This window comes from Pelodiscus sinensis, chromosome 13 (assembly GCF_052426305.1).
Source record: "Pelodiscus sinensis isolate ZL-2025 chromosome 13, ASM5242630v1, whole genome shotgun sequence".
Lineage (NCBI taxonomy): Eukaryota > Metazoa > Chordata > Testudines > Trionychidae > Pelodiscus > Pelodiscus sinensis.
In genome coordinates, this window is record NC_143064.1 from 14,792,962 (window position 1) to 14,814,683 (window position 21,722).

Sequence of the window (21,722 nt, forward strand, 5' to 3'; positions counted from 1 at the left end):
GCTACTGCAAGAATTATAAGCAGTAACACCGTCGGCCAGTCCCCACCCTGGTCACCTTCCACACTCCAACATTGTACGGATGTTGTGACAGTCAAGTTGTGAACTTCTTTTAACATTCCAAGCTATAGAGCCCAGTAGAATAGTTCTAATTGGAAGAAACCACACACTATGTAATGTCAGTGATTTGCATCCGTGGCTGATCATTTCTCCATTTATCACATTGATGTGAAAAATTATTTTAACAATGCAAAAATGTCCTCTGTCTGTTACATTTACAGGTTTTTATTTCCCTGTGAATTAAAGAAACACTACAGACTTATTCAAGGAAAAAAAAACTTTATAGGCCTAGGATCCTTCTTTCACAGTACAACGCAACAGTAAAAGATTTAGTCAGTGCAAACAGAAGATGCAATAATGATCATCAACTATCACAAGCCAGCTACACAAACACCACAACTATTGAGGTTAATGCCATTACTGGACAATTCAACAATACTAGCAGAAATCAAAACTTGATCTACAATGCTTTTTCATGTGCAAAACTCAAGTCAATTCAATTTACATATGGGGAGATTCTCAAGAGCCAACATTTCTAAATCTTCATAAAAAACATTTTAATATTGTGCATCTGAGGCTGTTTTACATATTTGGCAAAAAATCTACAGGCCCAAATGCCAGGGTGCCAAGCATTCACCACTTCCTTTGGAGTGAGTGGAAACTGTAGGTTGTCAACACCACTGAAGATCAAGCCCTCCGTATACTCCACTACACCAGAATGAAGGAAATAGTTCACTGTTAGTGTGAGCTGTTTCTACTGGGTTATTCCTGAATCTCAGTTTTGACTGATTCACTCATTCCGTTTTTATTTTTAAAGCAGTCCTTATATTATGTTTAACCACAATATAATTCCTGGGCTATACACAAATATAATTACTAGAATATTTCTCACAGGTTTCTAAGATTAGAGAAGCCTAACTCCAAATCAAAGGATTGTCTAGGATTTAAGGTGTGACAATAGCACACATTAGCTAACTCCTTCTAAGTAACTTGTTTTAAAAACTGAGCACTGCCTAGAGTCAAACTTTACCAGTTGTACACATAAAGGCAGTGTGCAAACCCATTCTAACACCACACCTTTCGTCCTAGGCTAGACAAGGCTAGGGATTTTGCTGCTACTTCCAATATGGACCAGATGAGGCCCTAGCTGTGAGTATCATATCAGCACACTCAACTGCAAAGTGGTGAAGTAATATCTTTTATTGTTAGTGGGGGGGGGGGGGGGGGGGAGCTTTTGAGCTACACAGAGCTCTTGAACCTGCATAATCTCAAAAGCTTCTCTCTTTCACCAAGAGAAGTTGGTCCAATCCTGGATATTCTCTCACCCACTGTGTCTCTCTCCTATGCCACACAGTCACAACAACACTGCAAACAATTGTCAGGAATTGTCTCTTAAGAACGCTTCCCAAAGTGGGGAGACAGACTTATGTTAGCTCACCACAAACAGCAGCATGGATGCAGTGGCACAAGCTAGTAGTATTGATGGGGTCAGGCAGAATCAGACTGGGATAAGTAGCTGAAGCCATCACTGCCACACTGCTATTTTAAGCGTGCTATTTGAGCAGAGCTAGCACATCCAGAGGGGTGAGGATGTGAAGACACCCCTTTATGGTCCCCTAAGTAAGCTTGCTCCGGCCAGCCAGGGGAAGGCAGGAGCAGCGCACTGCCCGAGACTCCCCGCCCCCTCATGCTCTGGCTGTCCAGGATAAGGCTGGGGCTGATTTCCCTGCTTACTTGGGGGACCAGAAGGAGTGCAATCACACCCTTGCAGCCCACATTTACAAAAAAAACCCCACCCTTCCACAGAAATTCCTGCATACGGGCCTGATACCTGTCTATCTGCATTGGGAAGCAGCCTTGCAGTCGCTCTGTGTGTGTGTACTCTGATAGGAATACTATGCAGTAGGGTTCTGACTGGGAATTTCTCCACTGAAACTATGAAGTAGACAAAGCTGGAGTGTACAGTGCTCTGACAGTAATGGATCTTCCCAGGGAGAGACTGGGAAGCAATTTCAAGTTGCTCTGAGTATCTAGTACCTAAAGAAATCAGATGATGCGCTCTTATCAGAGGCATATCTGAACAACAGCTCTGTTTTCCACATTCTATGGTATTGACATGGATCTTGGTAAATTGAATTCACGGTCACCAGCTTACAGAGGAAAAACCAAGAGGTAGTTATTTAATCTACCTCTTTTTAAAAAGGCAAAATAAACAAGTATTTGATGGATAATGGCGCAGCAACCAAAAATCAACACAGTAACCTTTTTTGTTTTAAACATATGAAGTTAAGATACAGACACATTATATAAAATGCACACTGCATGGAAATCCTGCATAGCAGGAAACAAACTGGCTAGCACTAAACAAATGGCTATGTTAACAGCAAAAACTGTCATTTACTGGGTGCAATGAAGATTCTTATTTCCTAAAATATAATTGCAGAATGTACAGTTGTGGAGCGGTCCTATAGAAAAACCTAGACATTTTTCTTGAAAAGGAAAAGAAACATTTCTCGGGGATGTTTTAACTGCAAAAAATCAACTCTACTGCAGTAATTTTAAGGCAATGTTATTTAGACCTGAGAAAATGAAAAAGGTCATTTTTTTCCTGAACTATAAATATACAGTCAAAGTCTAAATATTTCCTTTTTTCTCCTCCCCTTTGCATGAATGATCCCTCTCCACAATCGTGGCGGGTAAGCATCCAGAAATGCAGTGAGGTCTCAAGTCCTGATGTGAGAGGCACAGAGGACTTTCAATTCCAAACAAAGTGAGTGGGAGTTGTGAGTCCTCAGAAAATTCTTAGGATCAGGTCCAACACTACCTTGAGGAAGTGTGCTCTTGGTTTAACAGAATGAATGCTAACTCTGAAATCAGCCTTGTGTGTATTTGTGACTGTGATAGGACTAGTTGATTGTATGGTTAAAAATAAATTAAAATTATATGCGGTAAATTCTAGGCTGCAATTTTTTTCTTGGGGAAAAGCAAGAAATAAAAGTTCTGAGCTTCTTAAATTTCCATTGCACCTTTAGCCATTCCCCTCATTGCAGAATAAATCCTAGTGCACTAATGTAAAATAGCAAATTGTTCTGTGCTCTTCTTGGAAAAATGTAAAAACATGGCAGCTCACAAACATTTATTATAAACAGTAAAAGACATGAAAATGAATTAGGGAAGAGATTATATTAACTCCTTAGCATGCAGTGTATCAAAACAAAGTGCAACAATTTCAACTAGACAGGAGGACGGACGACTCCCTTTCAGTACCACCTTATTTTCTAAATACTTCTTAAGACATCTGCCTGTAAAGTTTCAATCTATAATCTTTGCACTTCCTGTTTGGATAGGTGTGAGTCTGTGGTATAGCATGCAACTGCAGCAGACTTGTGCATTTATTTAGCTTCTTCAATGACTAATTAGTTAAAAGAGCTTCAATCACATGAGACATGGCCCCTTCCCAAAATTCAGAACTCAAATCACCTGTTAAAAATGTGTTTCCCCCTAGAAAAACTGTGTATAACACACCTGAAATGCAAACTCATCAACTACAAAGCCTGTGCAAGAATCCCAATGCAGCTTGTATGCGATCAATTCTTTTCCTCAAATATTACTGCAAAAACACAAACTTTGAAGCTCTGGGATCTGGTATGAAAAGTGACCATCATGGGCTGGAGGAGGGCTCGGTACAACTTCTGCTGAGGTCTGTCATTATCTCTCTAAGCAGTGGCTTAGTAGCGTGGCTGAGTCACTTCAGAGCAAAATGCTTTCTTTCCTTCCTAGGGGCTATACACATGCTGTGCTAACAACGTCTTACCGATTGTACTGGCTTGGATAAATAAGGACACCAGCTCAGAGACAAATATAGCAGTGCAGAGTATAGCTGGCTACTGAACCATCAGGCCAATGTTTGGGCAAAGAGTTTGCCAGTACTATAATACGAGTATTTGATAATCAGAGATATGAGAGACCAAAACAGTTGTCATGTGACTAATAAACAATTTACATCTTTAGCTGACACCTTCCCAACAACTCTAAGTGGGGAAAAGCAAATGCAACATTTTGTTTGTCATTCCTGTCTATGACAAGTTGAATTCTGAATGCTACAACAGAGAAATTCACCACTTTCCCTACCTAGCTGGGAACTAAGGCCATACATCACACCAGTTGAAAAGAAGTCCACCATGTGCAAAAGATTATTATAAACCAGTTTCTTTCTACACAGTGCAGTCAATATGGTTTTCAACTTAAGAAACTGCAGCTTGATCTTCACAAGCCATCTTGTAGAGAATATTTATATTCTTCTGACACCATATAAATATTTATACAGCTTAGACATTCTGAGACATGCATTAGATTTTAGGTAGTACATATTTCTTCGTGATCACATATGCAGATATTGTCAATTAAATCGAGCAACATAAATCTTACGCTGGGCCATGTCTTGCACTATCTACCAAACTTGATGGAGGCTCAGAATCATCCATGGGAAGGACCAGACGTGTTCCCCGTATTACAAGTTCATGGTCTCCAAACGCCAGCTCCCGATCCAGTGCATCTTCCGAACTGTTTCCCACAATCCTGCGAGATGTCCCCCCAGATGTGACAGAATCGGCATTCACAGTAGAATCTCCGTATGTCAGACTGATGTCTCCATCGTTCAAAATAAGGTCGGAATCATCATCCTTCAGCTGCTCTTGATTCTGAACAAACAAAATCAAGAATGTATTTGCTTACCAGTTTCTTATATGTACCAAAGTCTGAGAAGAACGCAACAACCGACTAGAGGCAGTAGCCAGTGATGGACTCTCCTTCACACCTCTGACTACTAAGACTTCCTTTAATCCAAAGACATAGGCAGAAGATATTAGCTTATCTGAGTGAGGACAAAAAAGGATTTTGTGTAAATATTTCTGAGCCATCTCACTTCTCACTGAATTCTTACTATAGGTTGAACCTCTCTAGTCCAGGACCCACCAGTGCCAAAGCAGAGAATTTCATGGACCATGGGGAGATCGATACTGTCTGGCAGTTTTACCAACACTTCTACTGCTTACTGGGCTTTTAGAAGACATTTAAGAGTAAATTAGAGGTAAACAACAGCACAGGACACAGAGCCAGGACTGGTGGCTGAAAACATACTTTATGGGACTGTGAGAAACTTGGCCACAGCCATGATAAGTGGACATCCAGCTAACTAAAATCATGCTGGACCATGGATGTTGCCGGATCTGAGTGCTGTACTAGAGAGGTTCAACCTGTATGGACAAAGTCTATCATAAGACATTATCACGTATGACAGTTCACAAGTGATCAGATGCATTGTGGGTACTAAGAACTACTGGAGTCAGGATTCTACAAACAGTTTTACTCCAACCGGTAGTTTTCTGGTTTCTAATTAAATCCAACCACTGTGGTGTCACCATCACTACGTAGTATGGAAGAGACAGCCACCTCCGAGGCCACTGTCACTTTGTGACCAATTATTTTCAGCTGTGAAGGCGAAATAAACATGGGAGGTACCTCACCAGCCAGGATAAGCATCTCACTTTCCATACATCTCCCAGAATCAGCTGTTTTACAGAGCAGCTGTCCCAAGACAATTCCTGACAGTGACTCGTGTTGGCAACATGCTTTTGAATTGACCATGCTGGTGAATAAATACATCTATTATATTCTATAACTTCAGATAACACATGACCTCCCCCACCCCCAAAAAAAACCATAGACTTCTCAGTGTACCTCCTTCAGAAACTGGATAGAAAGATAAATACATCTGATTCAGACAACACTGGGATAGGAAGAGCACATCTGTCAGAGTAGTAATAGACTTACTTCATAAGCCTGAGGACTTGTCAAGCATCTGGCAACAGGTCCGCAGCATGTAGGCAGTGTCGTCGTGAGAGGAGGGCCACTGTGCGTCAACAGAGGCTTCAGATAGCTGTGGGGTGTGTTAAGGCAGAGACCGAGTATGGCTGCATTTATAAAATGCACAATGCCGTGCGGGCAGAAAAACTAAGCAGAGACAGTAAAACATTTAAACATTTTGATTTTTGTCGATAGAAAAATGAGAGGGGGGTCAAAGCAGTGCCATGCTGAGAACAAAGCAACAAGCATCAGAATCAAGAAGTCAATCATGTCTATGCCAGACCCGTTGCAGGCGTACACCACCCTGTGTAGCTGCTGATTCTGCTATTTGCTGGGCACATCCCTTCTCACATGCTAGGCCAGTTCTTTGGCAAGCCCCTCTTGCAGACTGTCCCAGGTCACTTCATCTTCCATTTTATGTGTGTGTTTAAGGGCAAACAGCAACAGTTTTGGGTGGGATTTTCAAGAGTACCCAAGGCACTGTCTTCTCTACGAAAGCAGGGCTGTCCTTCACTCATGTTAGCTAGTGCATGGAGCTAACAAAAGGTAAAACAGTGAAAGACGGGCTAGCCGTTTGCACACAGCTTAGCAGGCCAAGGTAAACTCTAGAGTGACTCTCCAAACATCTGACTTTCCATACGTCTCCCAGCAGCAGCTTCTTTCACACGACAGGTGTCCCCGAGATAATTCCTAACAGTGAATCATGTGTTGGCAACACACTGGTGATGGGAAGAAGCTGATGACTAAATACTCTTACTAGATTCTATAACTTCAGATAACAGATGAAAAATCCCCAAACAACGGGCTTAAAAAGTGTACAAGCTCCACACGCACACGGAACTTAAATAATTCCATATCATGAATATCCATATCCTCGGCATGCTAACTCACGTGCAAACTACGAACAGCTCTGTCTTCACTAGGCTTTCATCTCCAGCAAGTTCCCGTATATTCACTAATGCGAGGCAAGAACAGCTTTTTTTTCCTAACAAAGAAGCACACTGTGTGACTTAAGGAGCACAAGACCCAATGATTTTCAGTCCCACGGACCTTCAGGGGCATTTGTGCTCCCAAATTGCTTTGGAAAGTCCCATCATTGCATTAACAAAAGTATCGAAGAGACTAAAACCATGACCAGATTCCAAATCTAGGTCTGCATCCACATGCTTGGGCCCAGCTGTTTGCCTCTGCCCAGTACATGTGTTTCCTTCCTATGTTGCTAGTCAATAGTTCCCTCTCTCCTTCCCCACCCAGACGAAAAGCTGCAGCTGTTACTGGCATACACAGCACCGAGACCTGCTAATAATCAGAAAAACAAGCTCAATGTTGAAACCGTTTTGTCTGAGAGGCTTACAGCTAACTCTATTTAAAAAAAAAAAAAAGCAGCTTTCTTTCCACCTCCTACACTAAAGCATGCAAAGCATTTTACAAGGACTACGCTAAAAAACAGCAACCTATTCCAAATATAATTTATAAAGGAAATCTAGCTATTTGGGACCATGCAAATGAAAGACATGAGGTAACATGACTGCAACCAAATGACTAGGGTTGCCAGGTGTCCGGATTTGAACCGGATAGTCCGGTATTTGAGGGTTCTGTGCGGGAAACCAATTGAGAAAATATTTTCTAATTAGGTAAGTTTTATAATTATTAGGAGTATTAGTACATAGTTGTGTACTGCCTGGCTGGTAGATACACACACACTGCATGAGTGTGTCTACCAGCCAGGCGGTACGCAACTACACGAGCAGGGAGTGGGGCCAGAGCGGGAGTGAATCCCCGGAGCCGGACACTCTCATGCTTCACTGGGACTGTGCGCGGGACAGTCAGTATCCCAGGATCTGTGTGCGCCCGGGTCAGTCCTGCTCCCCGCTGGCTGATTCTCTCCCCCCGCATCCACTACCCGGCCAGCCCCACTCTTCCCGATCAGCCCTGCTTCCCGCTAGCTGGTCCCCCCACCTGATCTCCCTCAGCCAGCCCCACTTCCCTCCGACATCCCCCCATCTCCCCTGACCAGCCCCACTGCCCCCCCCACCAGTGCTGCTTCCCGCCGGCCAGTTCCCCTCCCCCTCCTGGCCAGCCCTGCTCCCCTCCCGGCCGGTCCCCCCTCCTCCCCATCTGAGATCAATTGTGTCCAGTTTTTTTTTTTCAAACCACGTGGTAACCCTATAAATGACTGGGGAAATGAGTAATGAACATGCCAGAACACAGTCCCAGTTAAACCCCCATTTCTAAAAAGGGCAATACCACCACCACCATTTTTTCAGCAGACAGCCCCTTTCATAAGTGTGTGGCACATCATTTCACTATTAATTCCTTGTGGTGCACTAGGACAAACGAGACAGGCACAACACAAATATTTAAAACAGGATAGGAAAGGGCTATAAGAGCAAAGCATGTGCCTCTGAACATATTACTGCACTTCTGCCATGAAAACAACACACATGGAACTTAAATAATTCCATATTGTGAACCTTGTCATGTGTCTGACTTTGAGCAGAGCCATTCACATTCAAAATTGTGGTTGGTAAGAGTTGAATAAATTCTTACAGGTGCAGTCATTATAAGACGTAAAGAACAAGGAATAAGGGACATGCATGGCTAACTGGTAAACCTCACCCTTAATGTTTAACCAATTAACTAATTAAATGGGATTTTACATCCCTACAACGGACCAATTAATGTTGGCTACTCTGCTACCAGGGGACAAAGCATGCTCTGAGTTACACAGAGAAGTCAGGTTTGGCTCTTATTGCCAGTAAGGATACTTGTGATCAAAGTTGTACCACAATCTGAACAGCCAGGCACTTTCTGCTTTTGTACTCCTCCTTTCACTCTCCGGGACACCCTGCAACAGAGGGATAAGTTAAACGACAATTGGACAATGCAGTTCTCTTTCTCTAGGAACTGGATCAGCCTGAAAACCCATTGTTATGAGTTGTGTGTGTAAGGTGAGGAAGGGGGGAAAGGGGGTCTCTGGCTTTTTCATAGCATTCATTATCCTTGTGGTGCCGTCAGTGATTCCTTATATGGCAATAATTCTAGTGAAGTATTTCATCTGAATTTTCCTTTAACGCAGTTTACCAAGCAGAAATAAGATGGTGCGGCCTGTACCATGCAACCAGCCAAAAAGTCCCTGTATTAGAGGTGTTAGCACTGTTCCTCCTCAGAGCCCACTTCCTTCAAACACCTTCTAGCCCCCCTGCAAGAGTTTAAAATAGAATTATGCATCGGCCCCGCTGGGAACTCTTGTATATTTCAAAGCTGGCACGCCGCCTGCAGCCCAGGGCCAGTGGGAAGTCCCACTGACTCCGGGCTCTACACAGGCGCTTCTGCTTTAAAATGCACAGGAGCCATGGCGTTTCAAAGTGGCAGTGCCATATGGAGCCCATACCCTGGGCTCTGTGTGGTGCTGCCACTCTGAAGTCACCTCACTTCCTCCTCCTTTGCTGCCTCTATCTGGGAGCGGGGGGAGGAAGCGACTAGTCCTTAACGTCCTTAATCAATTGCAGTGTTTGCTACTCACGTGACAACATTTCTCAAAGAAGAGATTTTTATATGTAACAGATGCTTTACTTGGATTCACTGGTTTTGCCACTGAACACAAATCTATCAAACTCATCTAGTTTAGAAACGGATGGCTTCTGGCAATTAGATTTTATTTCTTCAATCAAATATTCCATAGAAGTTTGCCTGAGAGGCTTATTGGCCTGGGTTTCTCCTAACACAGGGGTGGGCAATTATTTTTGGTGAGGGGACACTCCAAGGTTTCGGTAAGTGGTCAAGGGCCACACTTGTCTGTGGAAGGGGTGCAGGGTCTAGGTTGGATGCTGGGTGCAGAAGGGCACATGGGTAAGGGACTGGGGTTCAGGAGACGGTGTGGAGTCTGAGAGGGTGTTTGGGTGGAGGAAGGCGGTTGTGACTTGGGTCAGGGGATTGGGGTGTAGGGTCAGGGAGTGTGGGTGCAGGAGAGGATTCTGGCCTGGGGGAGGGGTGTAGGACGTAGTTGTCACCTGGGGCAGGGAGTTCAGAGGGTTTGGATGGTGATGTGGGGGAGGGAGTTGGGATGCTGGAGAGGTTGGGGTGCCAGAGACAGGGGCTGGCTGGGAGGAGTTTACCTAAATGTCTCCTGGCCAGTAGGCTGCAGCACCCCCAAGGCAGATGCAGCCCCAGTACGCTTGAAAAAAACCAGGCTGCTCCCCCCACATGGCTCTCAGCTCCGCTGTCCCAGTCTCTCAGGTCAATCTCTCAGCTCCTATTGCCTGGCTGTTTCCTGAGCAATGAGAAATGGGCTGAGATCAGTTCTTATTGGCCGGTTGTTTCTGGCCAATAGGAGCTGAGGTTTGGGCTGGGGGTGGGGAGACTGCATGCAGCCTCCCCCTCCCTGCAGAACAGAGAAACGCAGGGACTAGTTTTAAACGGCAGCAGCTGCATGTGCCTGAGGATCCCGCACGAGGGTCCGCAGGCTGGATCTTGTGGCTTGGCAGGCCGGATCCGGCCCCTGGGGCATATTTTACTCAGCCTTGTCCTAACAGTAGCCTGGGGATCAGAGAGCAGAGTACCCCCTAGGGGGTTACGGCTGGGATCATCACAAGCCAAACCCCCATGATTTCAGGGAGAACTCCACATATGGAGCAGCTCGGGCCTGAAAGTGCAGGTGTCAATTCCACCAGGAGAACAGTTGTATGCCATTTTATCAGAGCACACTGTAACAACGCTTTGATTGGGCACTGCACAATGCTGTCTTAGAGCTTTAAGTATTTCCTGTTTTCTACAAAATAAACAAATGCAGTAAGGCAACAGAGGTGTGAACGAACAGCAGTGGGTGACAACCTGAGGGTTGAGAATAGCACTGTAGACACTAGGGAGGAGAGGGGGACTGCTGCAAAGTGTTATTTGGTGGGATGAAAAAGAGGGAGAGTTTAAATGTTATTAAAAATCAGATATCTCAGAAGCAAGAAAATTAGGGGTCTCGTTTTAAAATTCTGTCACACGCCATGTATATAGAGCAGGTCTTGAAATTAAAAATAAAACATGTCAAGGGTTTTTGGCTCCTATGCTTATGTTTAGAGAGGCTTTCTCCAGCCAGGGAGAAAGGGATTGTACCAGGGAACAGATGGAACTGACAATATACAGAGTGCTGTGATGCTTTTCCCACAGCCTTCTTTCAAATTTAAACAATGAGGAGTCCTGTGGCACCTTAAAGATTAACTGATTATCTGGGCATAAGCTTTTGTGGTAAAAACCACTTTGTCAGATGCACAGGGTTAGTCATCTGAGCCATGTCCCTCCTTTCACGTTTCCATTCAATGGCACTAACCCCTTCCCCTGCTACCTGAGGGCTGGAGTGGAAGAGAGAGAACAATCTGATGTATGTGTAAACCACTCGTGGTTCTATTTAACCTTCTGCCAACCGGGCACGTGGTGCAAGTCCCTACATAAAAGTTCATGGGAAAGATCAATACTTACCAAGTGTTCTTGATCCGAATCCACACCGACCCTGAGGAGGACACAAGGAAACGGTTAGCATGAGCACAAATAATGGGCATGACATATTTTTACAGGAGCTCTCTCTTAGGTTTAGATTCATAGCAGGGTAAGCTTATTCATCAGCTTTTCCTAACAGAAGGGTAGGGTCTGATTTGACTCCAGTCAAATGGGAGATGAGCTGACTCCTCTCCGTAATGGATAAACATTTATAGGCATCATGAGCATCAGAACTTCCTGTTTCCACACTTTGTTCAGTCACCGCCCCAGGCCTAGATTAGCACCAATCATGGCATCTCAAGGTTCACGTCTATCAATGTCCCTATTCAGAACAGCACTTAAAGCACCCACCTGAGTCCCCCTGCAAACTACAAAGGCGCCACATCTTCTTACAATATAATTAAGAAACGTGCATCTATCTATCTGTCTGTCTGTAAATCCGTTTGTTTAAAAACTCCTAAACAGTAAGAATTAGGACCACCAAATTTGGTATGCAGATTTCTCTTATTACAACTTAAAGCAAGGTCAGGGTTTGGTTGTGCCAGGACAATGGGATGTACCTGGAATTCGACTGTTTCTCATAACATCTTCTGTATTCTCATAAAATGGAAAGGGAGGGGTTTGTCTGTCCCCCCAGGCAGGGAACATGCTGCAGCGGCCGTGGACCGGCACTTCTCATCTGGTCCCAAGCTGCTGCAGTGAGAGAGGGCTGGGTAGTCCTTTTTCCCAGGGACAGCCTGCATACTGAACCCCTCAACCCCAGTCCCACCCCAGAGCAATAATTTAAATGAAGAAAAAAAACCTTATTTGAGTTAAGGACCGGAGCAATGCTGGGTAAATCTTCCAGTGCTTAAATATTTTCCTGAACCAGGGCCTGAGCAGTGCATCAACTGAGCCTGGTTCCAGAGTGTGAAAATGCATCTCCCTCGCAGGATTCAAAACAGCCCTCTCTCCCCTCAAGTGTGCTAATAGTGTGATGCAGATACAAACAATGCATTCAGAAGCCTCAGTTACAACACAATGACATGGGGAAGCCGATAGCCATGAATGCGATGCTGCAAAAAGCTGTCCAGTACACCTTGCTTAGTTTTTGCTCTCAGACAGGGTGGGACTTGGGCATATGGCAGAGGAACAGTGGAAGGGAAGGGTGAAGTGAGCTCTCCCCAGAGCATTACTGTCACTGGCTGGCCATCCTTTTCAGTAATGCTAGCTGCAAAAGGCAGAATGACTTCTATAAGTGTATCTTTGGCTCCACTGAAAAACTCTTTGGGGATAGTACTTCTGGTATTCCATACAGTGGTGGGTGGAGGAGGAAAAATAGCAGATGATCCAGATAAAAGGGATTGAGGTGTTTTGATGACTCCATGTGGATTGGACTTAATTGTGGGTGGGGATTATGAAAATGAACCTGAGCACAGATGCCCAAGGATAACCACCATCAGGAACATGTTACTTCAGAACCCAAAAGCTTCAGAGGGTAGCTGAGTTAGTCTGTAACAGGAAAAACTTAAAAAACAACAAATAGTCTAGTAACATCTTAAAGACTAACAAAACATGTAGATGGTATCATGAGCTCTTGTGAGGAAAACCGACTTCTTCAGAGAACCCAAGTTACCCATTGCTTCCACTTTGCTAGTTACCAGAATATGTATCTACAGCGACACCCAGTGGTGAAGAAGGTTCATTTCATTTGTATAACAGTCTTGCATACAAACAAGAGATTGAGCAAAGACTGAAACGCTTTGATTTTGCCTGGAAGTAAGAACACAGGATTCTAAGGTTCATTCAGTTTTCTATATTCTCATCTGAAAAGGCTGGAACATTTTCAGATTCTCAGTAACATTGTTGGCAGCTTTCCAAAGGTTGACTCCTCTGCACATCCATCCCTTTAGATTCGGTGACTCTGCTAGAAGGCACCCACTGTGTACAATCAAAGCGCTTGCATATTTCTAGTATTATCACCTGATGCAGAACCCACTGGACACAAACAGGGTGTGTGCATATACCAGGCATCACAAAAGGAAGCATCTACCCTCCTTAAAATGTTCTATTCTGCATGCTTGGGAGAAGAGTGGAAGAGGGGAATGAGGGAGATGGGTTACTTTGATTTCCTCAGCCACCACACCTATGAAAAAACCTGTACGGGCTATAGGACTTCAATGCTTAAACAGCACTTCCTGCTGAGTCTCTGCCAGCAGACAGCTTGAATTACACAGCTGAAGGTATCGCCTCCATGGAAACAGATGTCAGACTGTCATAATGGGACAAAAGGATTAAAAATGATGACTGTTTCAGTTCTCTAAGGCCCAACCGAGAGTGGGGAAATCCCAGAGACTTGCACCTGGGAAGGAGGCAAATAATACTGCATCCTGCTGCCTAGGATGCTGGGGATTGCTGAATTCTAGGCAGAGAGAGCATGGAGGACAAAGGTCTCACTCACCTGATATGCAGGCAGGATAACATGGCTGTGGTACCACCTCCAAAAACCCAGACGGTGAAAAACACAATGAGGAGTGTTGTGCTGAACATCATCTGTCTAGCATAAGTGGCTGTGTCTCGAATGGCCAGAGCAAAGGCCATGGCACCTCGCAATCCTGAAAGGAAAGGCAAAGAAGTGAACTCCACTAGCCTGATGAAATCTGCAGCCCATGTTGGCTCCCACTGTCTATCTCCAGCTCCCAAACCATCTTATTTAATCTAAGGTACATACCATTGGCATCCTACAACCCTCTCCCAAGACTAACATGCCCAGTCTTCTTGCCAGGTGACTGCAATCAAGTTCTGATCACCTTTTGCATTTCTACAGCACCTGCCATCAGAGGATCTCAAGGTGCCCTGATGAGTCGAGTGAAGCTGGCATTAATATCCTCATTTTAAAGAGGAGGAAAACAAGCAGTGAGAGATCAAACATTGTGCCCGAGGTGATAGATGGTCTATGGCAGGGCTTAGAAAGTGTCCTGACCCATTAGGCTGTATCATTTTGCATGTGACTGAGAAGACCTGTACTAAAAACTGATACATTTATACTAAAATGTGAATATTCAAAGTGAGGCTCTTACTTCACACGGACCCCAGCCAGGATGTAAGATGAAGGAAGAATGTTTCAGGTTGTTCAAAGGAGTGGTTACTTGTGCATTCATGAGAAGAAGTAGCAGGGAAAAGAGAGACAGGGACAGGGGTAACATACCAGCAAACATCATCATGTGCTGGAGATTTGTTCCAATCTTGTTTCTTCTCCCCAAATTAAGTAAACAGGACAGGGGATAAATATTAGCAGATCTTCCCAGGAAGATGGCAAGCTACATTTGTACACATGTTAAGGTCATTGTTCCTTCAGTTCTTTTCCCACTATACCCTAACAGCTGCATTCACAGTCAATTGCTATTGTACATTGCTATTGAGATGTGTCCCATCCATTGCAATTAATGGATAATAACCCAGCCTCATGTGCTCTGATACCCCACGATAATCATACAGACACAAATATACACAAAAATAAATGGGAAAAAGCATCCAGTGCAAATTAAGTAGAAGGGAAGAGAAAAAAAATCAACAGTTCTTCATTCCATCTGCACCCACCCACCCACAACTCAAACTTTAACTTCAAAAAGTTTTAGCAGCATGTGTGCCAACTAGCCACAGTTACAGCAACTTCATCTCCTCAAAGGACTTTCTGGAGTTCAAGGTATCCCAACTATCTCCATCCTTCTGCTCAAGTCACACCCCCAAGGGAGTCAGATTTCCAAGCATTTGTAAGCTTTGCTGGAGTTTGGAGGACACGCTCTAAGGAAGGGCCAGGTCCTACAGATTATCCTGTGAAATGAAAGCTGCTAGAGTCCAGTCAGCAGATAATACTCACAGGCTGTGTCTACACTGGCATCCCTTCCGGAAAAGGGATGCTAATGTAGCACTTTGGAATAGGCAAATCCGCGGGGGATTTAAATATCCCCGCGGTATTTGCATTAACATGGCTGCTGCTTTTTTCCGGCTTGGAGATAAGCCAGAGAAAAGCGCCAGTCTAGACGTGATTCTCCGGAAAATAAATCCTTTTCAAGTAGGAATAAGAGATCCTCTGGAAAAGGCTTTATTTTCCGGAGAATCACGTCTAGACTGGCGCTTTTCTCCGGCTTATCTCCAAGCCGGAAAAAAGCGGCAGCCATGTTAATGCAAATACCGCGGGGGATTTAAATATTTAAATATGAATACCCCCATTCCCTAAGCCAGTTTCCACTGCAGAGGCACAATATACTACTCTGCTTTCCCCAGGCAGGGCTTTTTTGCTCTCCATCCCTTAGCACATTAACACAACCTTGCAAAAAATCCCCACAATTTACTACACCTGCCACAATATTCATTCTCCAAACCTGAAAGAAAAAAGCTAATGATATTTTACTCATCCATCAAAAATAAGCAACTCAACCCAGGCTAATGGGAGAAGTCAATTTTCCCAGGCTGTACTGGTTTCCCTACAATCCCAAACTGCACTCCTGACAACCTCTGTTCTGAGGCACCCCGATTCCCTTTTATTTGTTGGACCACAAGCCCCCAGTCTGCATTACCACTAGCCCATACAGAACAGCAAAGCCCTTATCACATTATTTGCACCAACTCATGCACTCATGCTGCAGATCTGAGAGCAATTTTTCAGATATTAGCCAAGTTTAAAAGGCGATCCTGATCAGCAGAGACAGTCCAATGTAAATGGCTTGTTCCGCCAGGAACTATTCCATCTTGCAAACACACGACAATCTTGTTCAGTACCACACAAACACATGATAACTCTTAATCCCTCTGCAGCACATTCACAATCCAATGCAGAGTTTCAGGCTGGTAGGGGAATTACAATACGCACTGACATAGAATAAAGTAACCACACAAAAGTTTGGCAAAAGCAAAGACAGACAGCGTGCAGTAAACTGGCATGTGTAGCTACAGCACACATGCCTGCTCTGCACTAAATGGCTGTATGAATCATGTTGCCCTGCACCGTACGCTCCCTAATGCACCCTGACCTATTCCTGCCTGAAACGCCCACTAAATTGGGTTGCTCTAAAGGATACAAAGGCTCCCACTATAAAAGTAGGGTTGAAGTTGTGATTCTGGAAGGTGAACAATGTGAGTCCCATGTAGGAGAAGATGAAATTTTCTGCCAAGAAATTCAGAAGCTCAAACAACTAAAGAAAAAATAAAGTTAGTTAGTGATCTTACAATAAGACAAAAGGTGCTCTCCTGCCTGTAAAATGTATGATTTTACACACAAGTGATTGCTTAGTAAAAGCCAGGCACATTCAGAAAACCCAGCCAGTCCTTACAAAAGAGAGAAAAGTGAATTTGATATTCACAGAGATTGAACAGTTCTTACCTGTTTAGTTCGATGCTGAGACTCTGTAGACAAGTTGTTATACGTATAATGGGCCTGGGTGATACCACAGAACAACACTGCTACCACGCCTGGGGAACAGAATGCCACGTTGCAACTTTTGTATGTAAAATGGGAAACTGAGCTACTTACTTAAATTTTACTGATTTTCATGCAATTACTGAAATTGTAACTTTTGAATTCCTTTCTTCTAGTCTTCTCTCGCAAGAGATTAATGAAATTGACATTTGACATTCCCTTCCTGTAAGTTTTGTGCTGCAGTTTAAATTACTTGAGGCAGAGTGAGATTGCTGCCTGCAATAAATACGTTTGAACTACTGAATGGCTTTCCTATGCTCAGTACATATGTGCTAATGTGTCTCTCAGCCATACAAATTCTTTATTCTTCTACCATATCACAGCAGCTAAAAAGCTGCATCTTCGTTATAAAGCCAGCTGTATCCTACCTGTAAAACCACATGCTTCGGCCAGCAAGAATGTGCTCCAAGACATCAAGAAAAACAAGCCAGTTTCCAGCAAAGGGAACTCACGAAGTTTGGTGAATTTGGTGACGTAGCAGACTGTTAAGGACTATATATTACCTCAGTAGATTGTAGCTACGCTACATTCAACAGATAAACAGGAAGGCTCACGCTATAACTTATCTTCTGATTATTGGACATATGATGGTAGAGCCCATAACTTGGGACACATTTCCAAACAGCAAGGTGAGAGGCAGAGAGAGCCCATCCTAATAGCATGGCAGTGGCAGAGTAAGGACATGGTGATAAACTCTTCTTTTTTTTTTAAACACGGAGTAATAGTGGGAGTTATATTCACTGACTTTAACAGCTGTTGGATCAGTCCTCTGACAATTAACTTCACATAATCTTCAATCCAAGAATTCAGATGTAATGTCAATTTTGGATTGAAATATTTACAGAAAGCTTTCTTGACAACTTACTGTCCCCAATTTGGTAATACACATGGGCATTCATATTTCTGGTGTATCTGAAATCACTGTAGAAATATTTATCTTTCCTTTAAAATGTTGAATGTGCCTGGTATATATAATTGGGCCAGATCCTCTTTGCCTGACTCACACAAGTACTCACTCTGGGTATGTCTACACTACAGCGCTAATTCGAACTAACTTAGTTAATTCGAACTAGGCTAATTCGAACTAACACATCTAGAACTAAAAACTAGTTCGAATTAGCGTTTTGCTAATTCGAACTAGCATGTCCACATTAAGTGGACCCTGAACCGGGCTTAAGGATGGCCGGAAGCAGTGACGGCAGAGCATCAGAGGAGGACTTAGAGCGTGGAGATGCCGTCTCAGGCTAGCCGAGGGCTGCGCTTAAAGGGACCCGACCCCCACCCCGGACAGACAGTTCTCAGGGGTGCCCTGCTTGCAAAGCAGTCCTGGCTTGGAGTGCCCAGAGTGCCCACACTGGGCACATCACAGCACTCGGCCATCAGCCTAGCTGCACTTGCCGCAGGCTGCCATCTGGGGAGAGGGGGCAATTGGGGGGCTGCAGGAGAGCTTCCACCCCCAGAAGCCCACAGAGCCAGCCCAGTCCTCCCCATCGGGGGCTCGTACCCCATTCCTCCCTCACTTCCTTCCACTTACCCTTCCCTAGCCCCTTTTCTTGATGTACAAAATAAAGGACAATTGTGTTCAAAAATAGAATCTGTCTTTATTGAACAAAACGGGGGAGACTGGGAAAAGGAGGTGGGAGAGGGGAAGAGAGAGGGTGGGAGAGGGGAGGGCAACTACAATGATCAGGGGTTTGGAACAGGTCCCATATGAAGCGAGGCTAAAGAGACTGGGACTTTTCAGCTTAGAAAAGAGGAGACAGAGGGGGGACAGGATAGAGGTCTCTAAAAGCATGAGTTGGGTGGAGAGGGTGCATACAGAAAAGTTCTTCATTAGTTCCCATAAAGAAGGACTAGAGGACACCAAAGGAAAGGAATGGGTAGCAGGCTTCAAAGTAGTAACAGAAAGTTGTTCTTTACAAAGCAAAGAGTCAACCTGTGGAACTCCTTGCTGCAGGAGGCTGCGAAGGCTAGAACTAGAACAGAGTTTAAAGGGACATGAGATCAAGTGATGGAGGTTGGGTCCATGGAGTGCTATTAGCCAGGGGGTAGGAGTGGTGTCCCTGCCCAAGGTTTGTGGAAGGCTGGAGAGGGATGGCACGAGACAAATGGCTTGGTCACTGTCTTCGGTCCATCCCCTCCAGAGTCCCTAGGGTTGGCCGCTGTCGGCAGACAGGCTACTGGGCTAGATGGACCTTTGGTCTGACCCAGGACGGCCATTGTAAGCTCAGGGCTCAGGGTCGGGGGTTTCAGTGGACTACCTTGATTTTCATGCACACCTGCTTCTGGGTGGCCAGGCTGGCAGCTCTCCTGCCCTAGACATCCACTTTCCTGTGCCTAGTGCGGAGATCGTGGACAAGGTCCACGATGTCCGCACTAGCCCAGGCGGGTGCCCGCCTCTTGTGGTCCCGGGCAAGCTCCCGGGAGCCGCCAGCCTGGTCCCGGGAAGAGGGGGAGGGCTGGGGGGTATCGGGTGGCTGGCTCGAGCCGTGCCAGGTGCAGGGTCAGCTGGCTGGGTGCTGGCAGGCTTGCACCTGGCACGGGCACTGTAGCCAGCCCGTGCCCCTTTATGGGCTCCGGGGCCAGGAGGGGGGCAATAGAGTTTCCCTGGTGTTGGCCAGAGTGGCCACCAGGGAAAGCTGGGGAGGGCTAGCCTCCCACTAGTTCGAATTAAGGGGCTACACACCCCTTAATTCGAACTAGCTAGTTCGAACTAGGCTTAATCCTCGTAAAATGAGGTTTTCCTAGTTCGAACTAAGCGCTCCGCTAGTTCGAATTAAGTTTGAACTAGCGGAGCGCTAGTGTAGCGCCTATGAAAGTTAGTTCGAACTAACGTCCGTTAGTTCAAACTAACTCTGTAGTGTAGACATACCCTCTGAATTTAACTCCCAATATACCTTGTGTAAAGCTATATAACAAGTGCGAGACTTACATAAACTAAGCTGCACTTTATGAACAAAGGGCATTAGTATCTGAAATCTCCTTTAAATAAAAATGAAGTGGTGTACATTAACTTTCCCAATGATATGATGTTTGTGATGTAGAAAAACTCTACACTGTAAAGAAATCAAACCATATTCAATCAACAATAGTAACATTACATAGCTTCCCTCTAATCACGACTTTATTTACTTTCGTTAAACTAAAACAAAAAATCTTAAAAGCTTATGATTATATGAAACACATTCTAATAATGTGGAATACGCTTTCTGAAACACCCATGGAAAGGATATTAAAGCAGTGACTACTCCAGTAGCAGCTCCCATTGCAAACGAGCCACTGAATATGCCAAGGAAGATGCCAATGGATTTAAACATTGCTGTGACATCAAATGTGTGGCTGTTGTCACCTGCCGGCTGGTATGCTACGATTGAACTGCAAGAAACGAACACTGCTTAGTTTGGAAGGAAAGAAAGCCATGTGTATATGCATGGCTTCTACTGATGACAGTCTTGAAAAGATGGAGGCACATGGGATAAAGGGCAAAAAGGGGACTTCAAGTACTATGCCGAAGTCTTGCTGGGGCTACACCTGGCTTCTTAGCACACATCACACCAGCTCGAGGAATCAAATCAAGCTTTCACAATAACAGGTACTTTTGGACCCCCCCCACCCAAACTACTGAGTTTTGAGGAAGTTTATTCTACTGTTTGTTGCCTGCAAGTAGCCAAGAGGCAGAGCCATTCTATGACCAGACTGACCCCTCAACACAATACTTTTTGGAGCTACCCTTAAAAACCTTGCTGGTACTTCTGCCTAGCCCAGAACGTAACAGCCCACCTGCTTCCTAGAGCAGGTAATGAGAGCATATTATACCTGTGAACTATGCTGGTTTCCCATTTGTTTTGGGTGCAATTCACGGTACTGATTCTAAACTATAGTACCCCATGTGTCCCACCTTCCCTTAGACTCCATCTCCTGAGAGAGCAACATGATGAATGGGAACAGCCAAGGCACATTCACCAACAAGCCCAGATCTTTAGGGACTGGCAGTGGAGCATTTCCACGGAGGCTCCTCCACTCTGAAACTTGCTCCTCATGATGATATGTAATATACCAGCTTCAGAAACCTTCTTATCCTGGTGCAAGACACCTTTTAGACACAAAGCTGTGGACAATTGCCAGTTCATTTACAACTGTTTGGTGGCATGGGAGGGGTACAAAGAGAAGGGATGCTGAATCTATCTATGCCCCAGACAACATGGGGATGGGCACATACAAGTCAAACAGTCTACCCCTACTGTCATTTGCTTCCCTGGAGGTATAGATTTTAGGGTCAAATTGTACCAAATCTGACCTCATGCATAACAGACCATAGGACTTCCCTGAATGAATTCCCGTTTCCAGTCCCATAGCTGTGGTTGGACTACCACAGAGCTTTTCTTATACATCCAGTCTCGATTTTAAAATGTCCGGCAATGGAGAATCCACCACTACTCTTGCTAAGTTGTGTCAATGGTTAATTACTTGCACTGTTAAAAATTTGCTCCTTATTTCTAATCTGAATTTGTCCAGTTTCAGCTTCCAGACATTAGATCTTGTTTGTCTGCTAGTCTGAAGAGCCCTTTATTACCATATTTTTGTTCCTCCTGGAGTTACTCATAGCTAGATCAAGTTACCCCTCCCCCTTCTCTTCCACAAGCTGAGCAGACTAAGCTCTTTAAGTCTCTCGCTATAAAGGCTCATACCTGCCCACCCCACATTGTATCAGACGGAGCAAGGGGGGGGGGGGGGGGTGAGAGGCAGGAGCCAATACGCGTGAAGAGCCCACTCTCCCAAACTACTGCCTCTCTATCAGAGGCGGCAGTACAGGGGACAGGCAACATCAGCTCCTACCTCTCATGCCCCCCTGCTG

The 21,722-nt window shown here is 44.7% G+C and overlaps 1 protein-coding gene across 1 annotated transcript in view; it reads right to left on the reverse strand.

Annotated features, from left to right (window-relative positions):
• Positions 1 to 319: 319 nt before the first annotated feature.
• SLC9A6 (solute carrier family 9 member A6) overlaps positions 320 to 21,722 on the reverse strand; it is a 42,523-nt gene continuing 21,120 nt past the window's right edge. Inside the window, exons 7-16 of the mRNA XM_075941028.2 lie at positions 20,101 to 20,242; positions 17,236 to 17,341; positions 16,772 to 16,860; positions 16,470 to 16,583; positions 14,597 to 14,708; positions 13,850 to 14,003; positions 11,392 to 11,422; positions 8,691 to 8,770; positions 5,890 to 5,995; positions 320 to 4,757 (exon numbers count right to left, since the gene is read on the reverse strand). Coding sequence (XP_075797143.2) covers positions 4,482 to 4,757; positions 5,890 to 5,995; positions 8,691 to 8,770; positions 11,392 to 11,422; positions 13,850 to 14,003; positions 14,597 to 14,708; positions 16,470 to 16,583; positions 16,772 to 16,860; positions 17,236 to 17,341; positions 20,101 to 20,242 — 1,210 coding nt within the window. The 3' untranslated portion in view covers positions 320 to 4,481. The remainder of the gene's footprint in view (positions 4,758 to 5,889; positions 5,996 to 8,690; positions 8,771 to 11,391; positions 11,423 to 13,849; positions 14,004 to 14,596; positions 14,709 to 16,469; positions 16,584 to 16,771; positions 16,861 to 17,235; positions 17,342 to 20,100; positions 20,243 to 21,722) is intronic.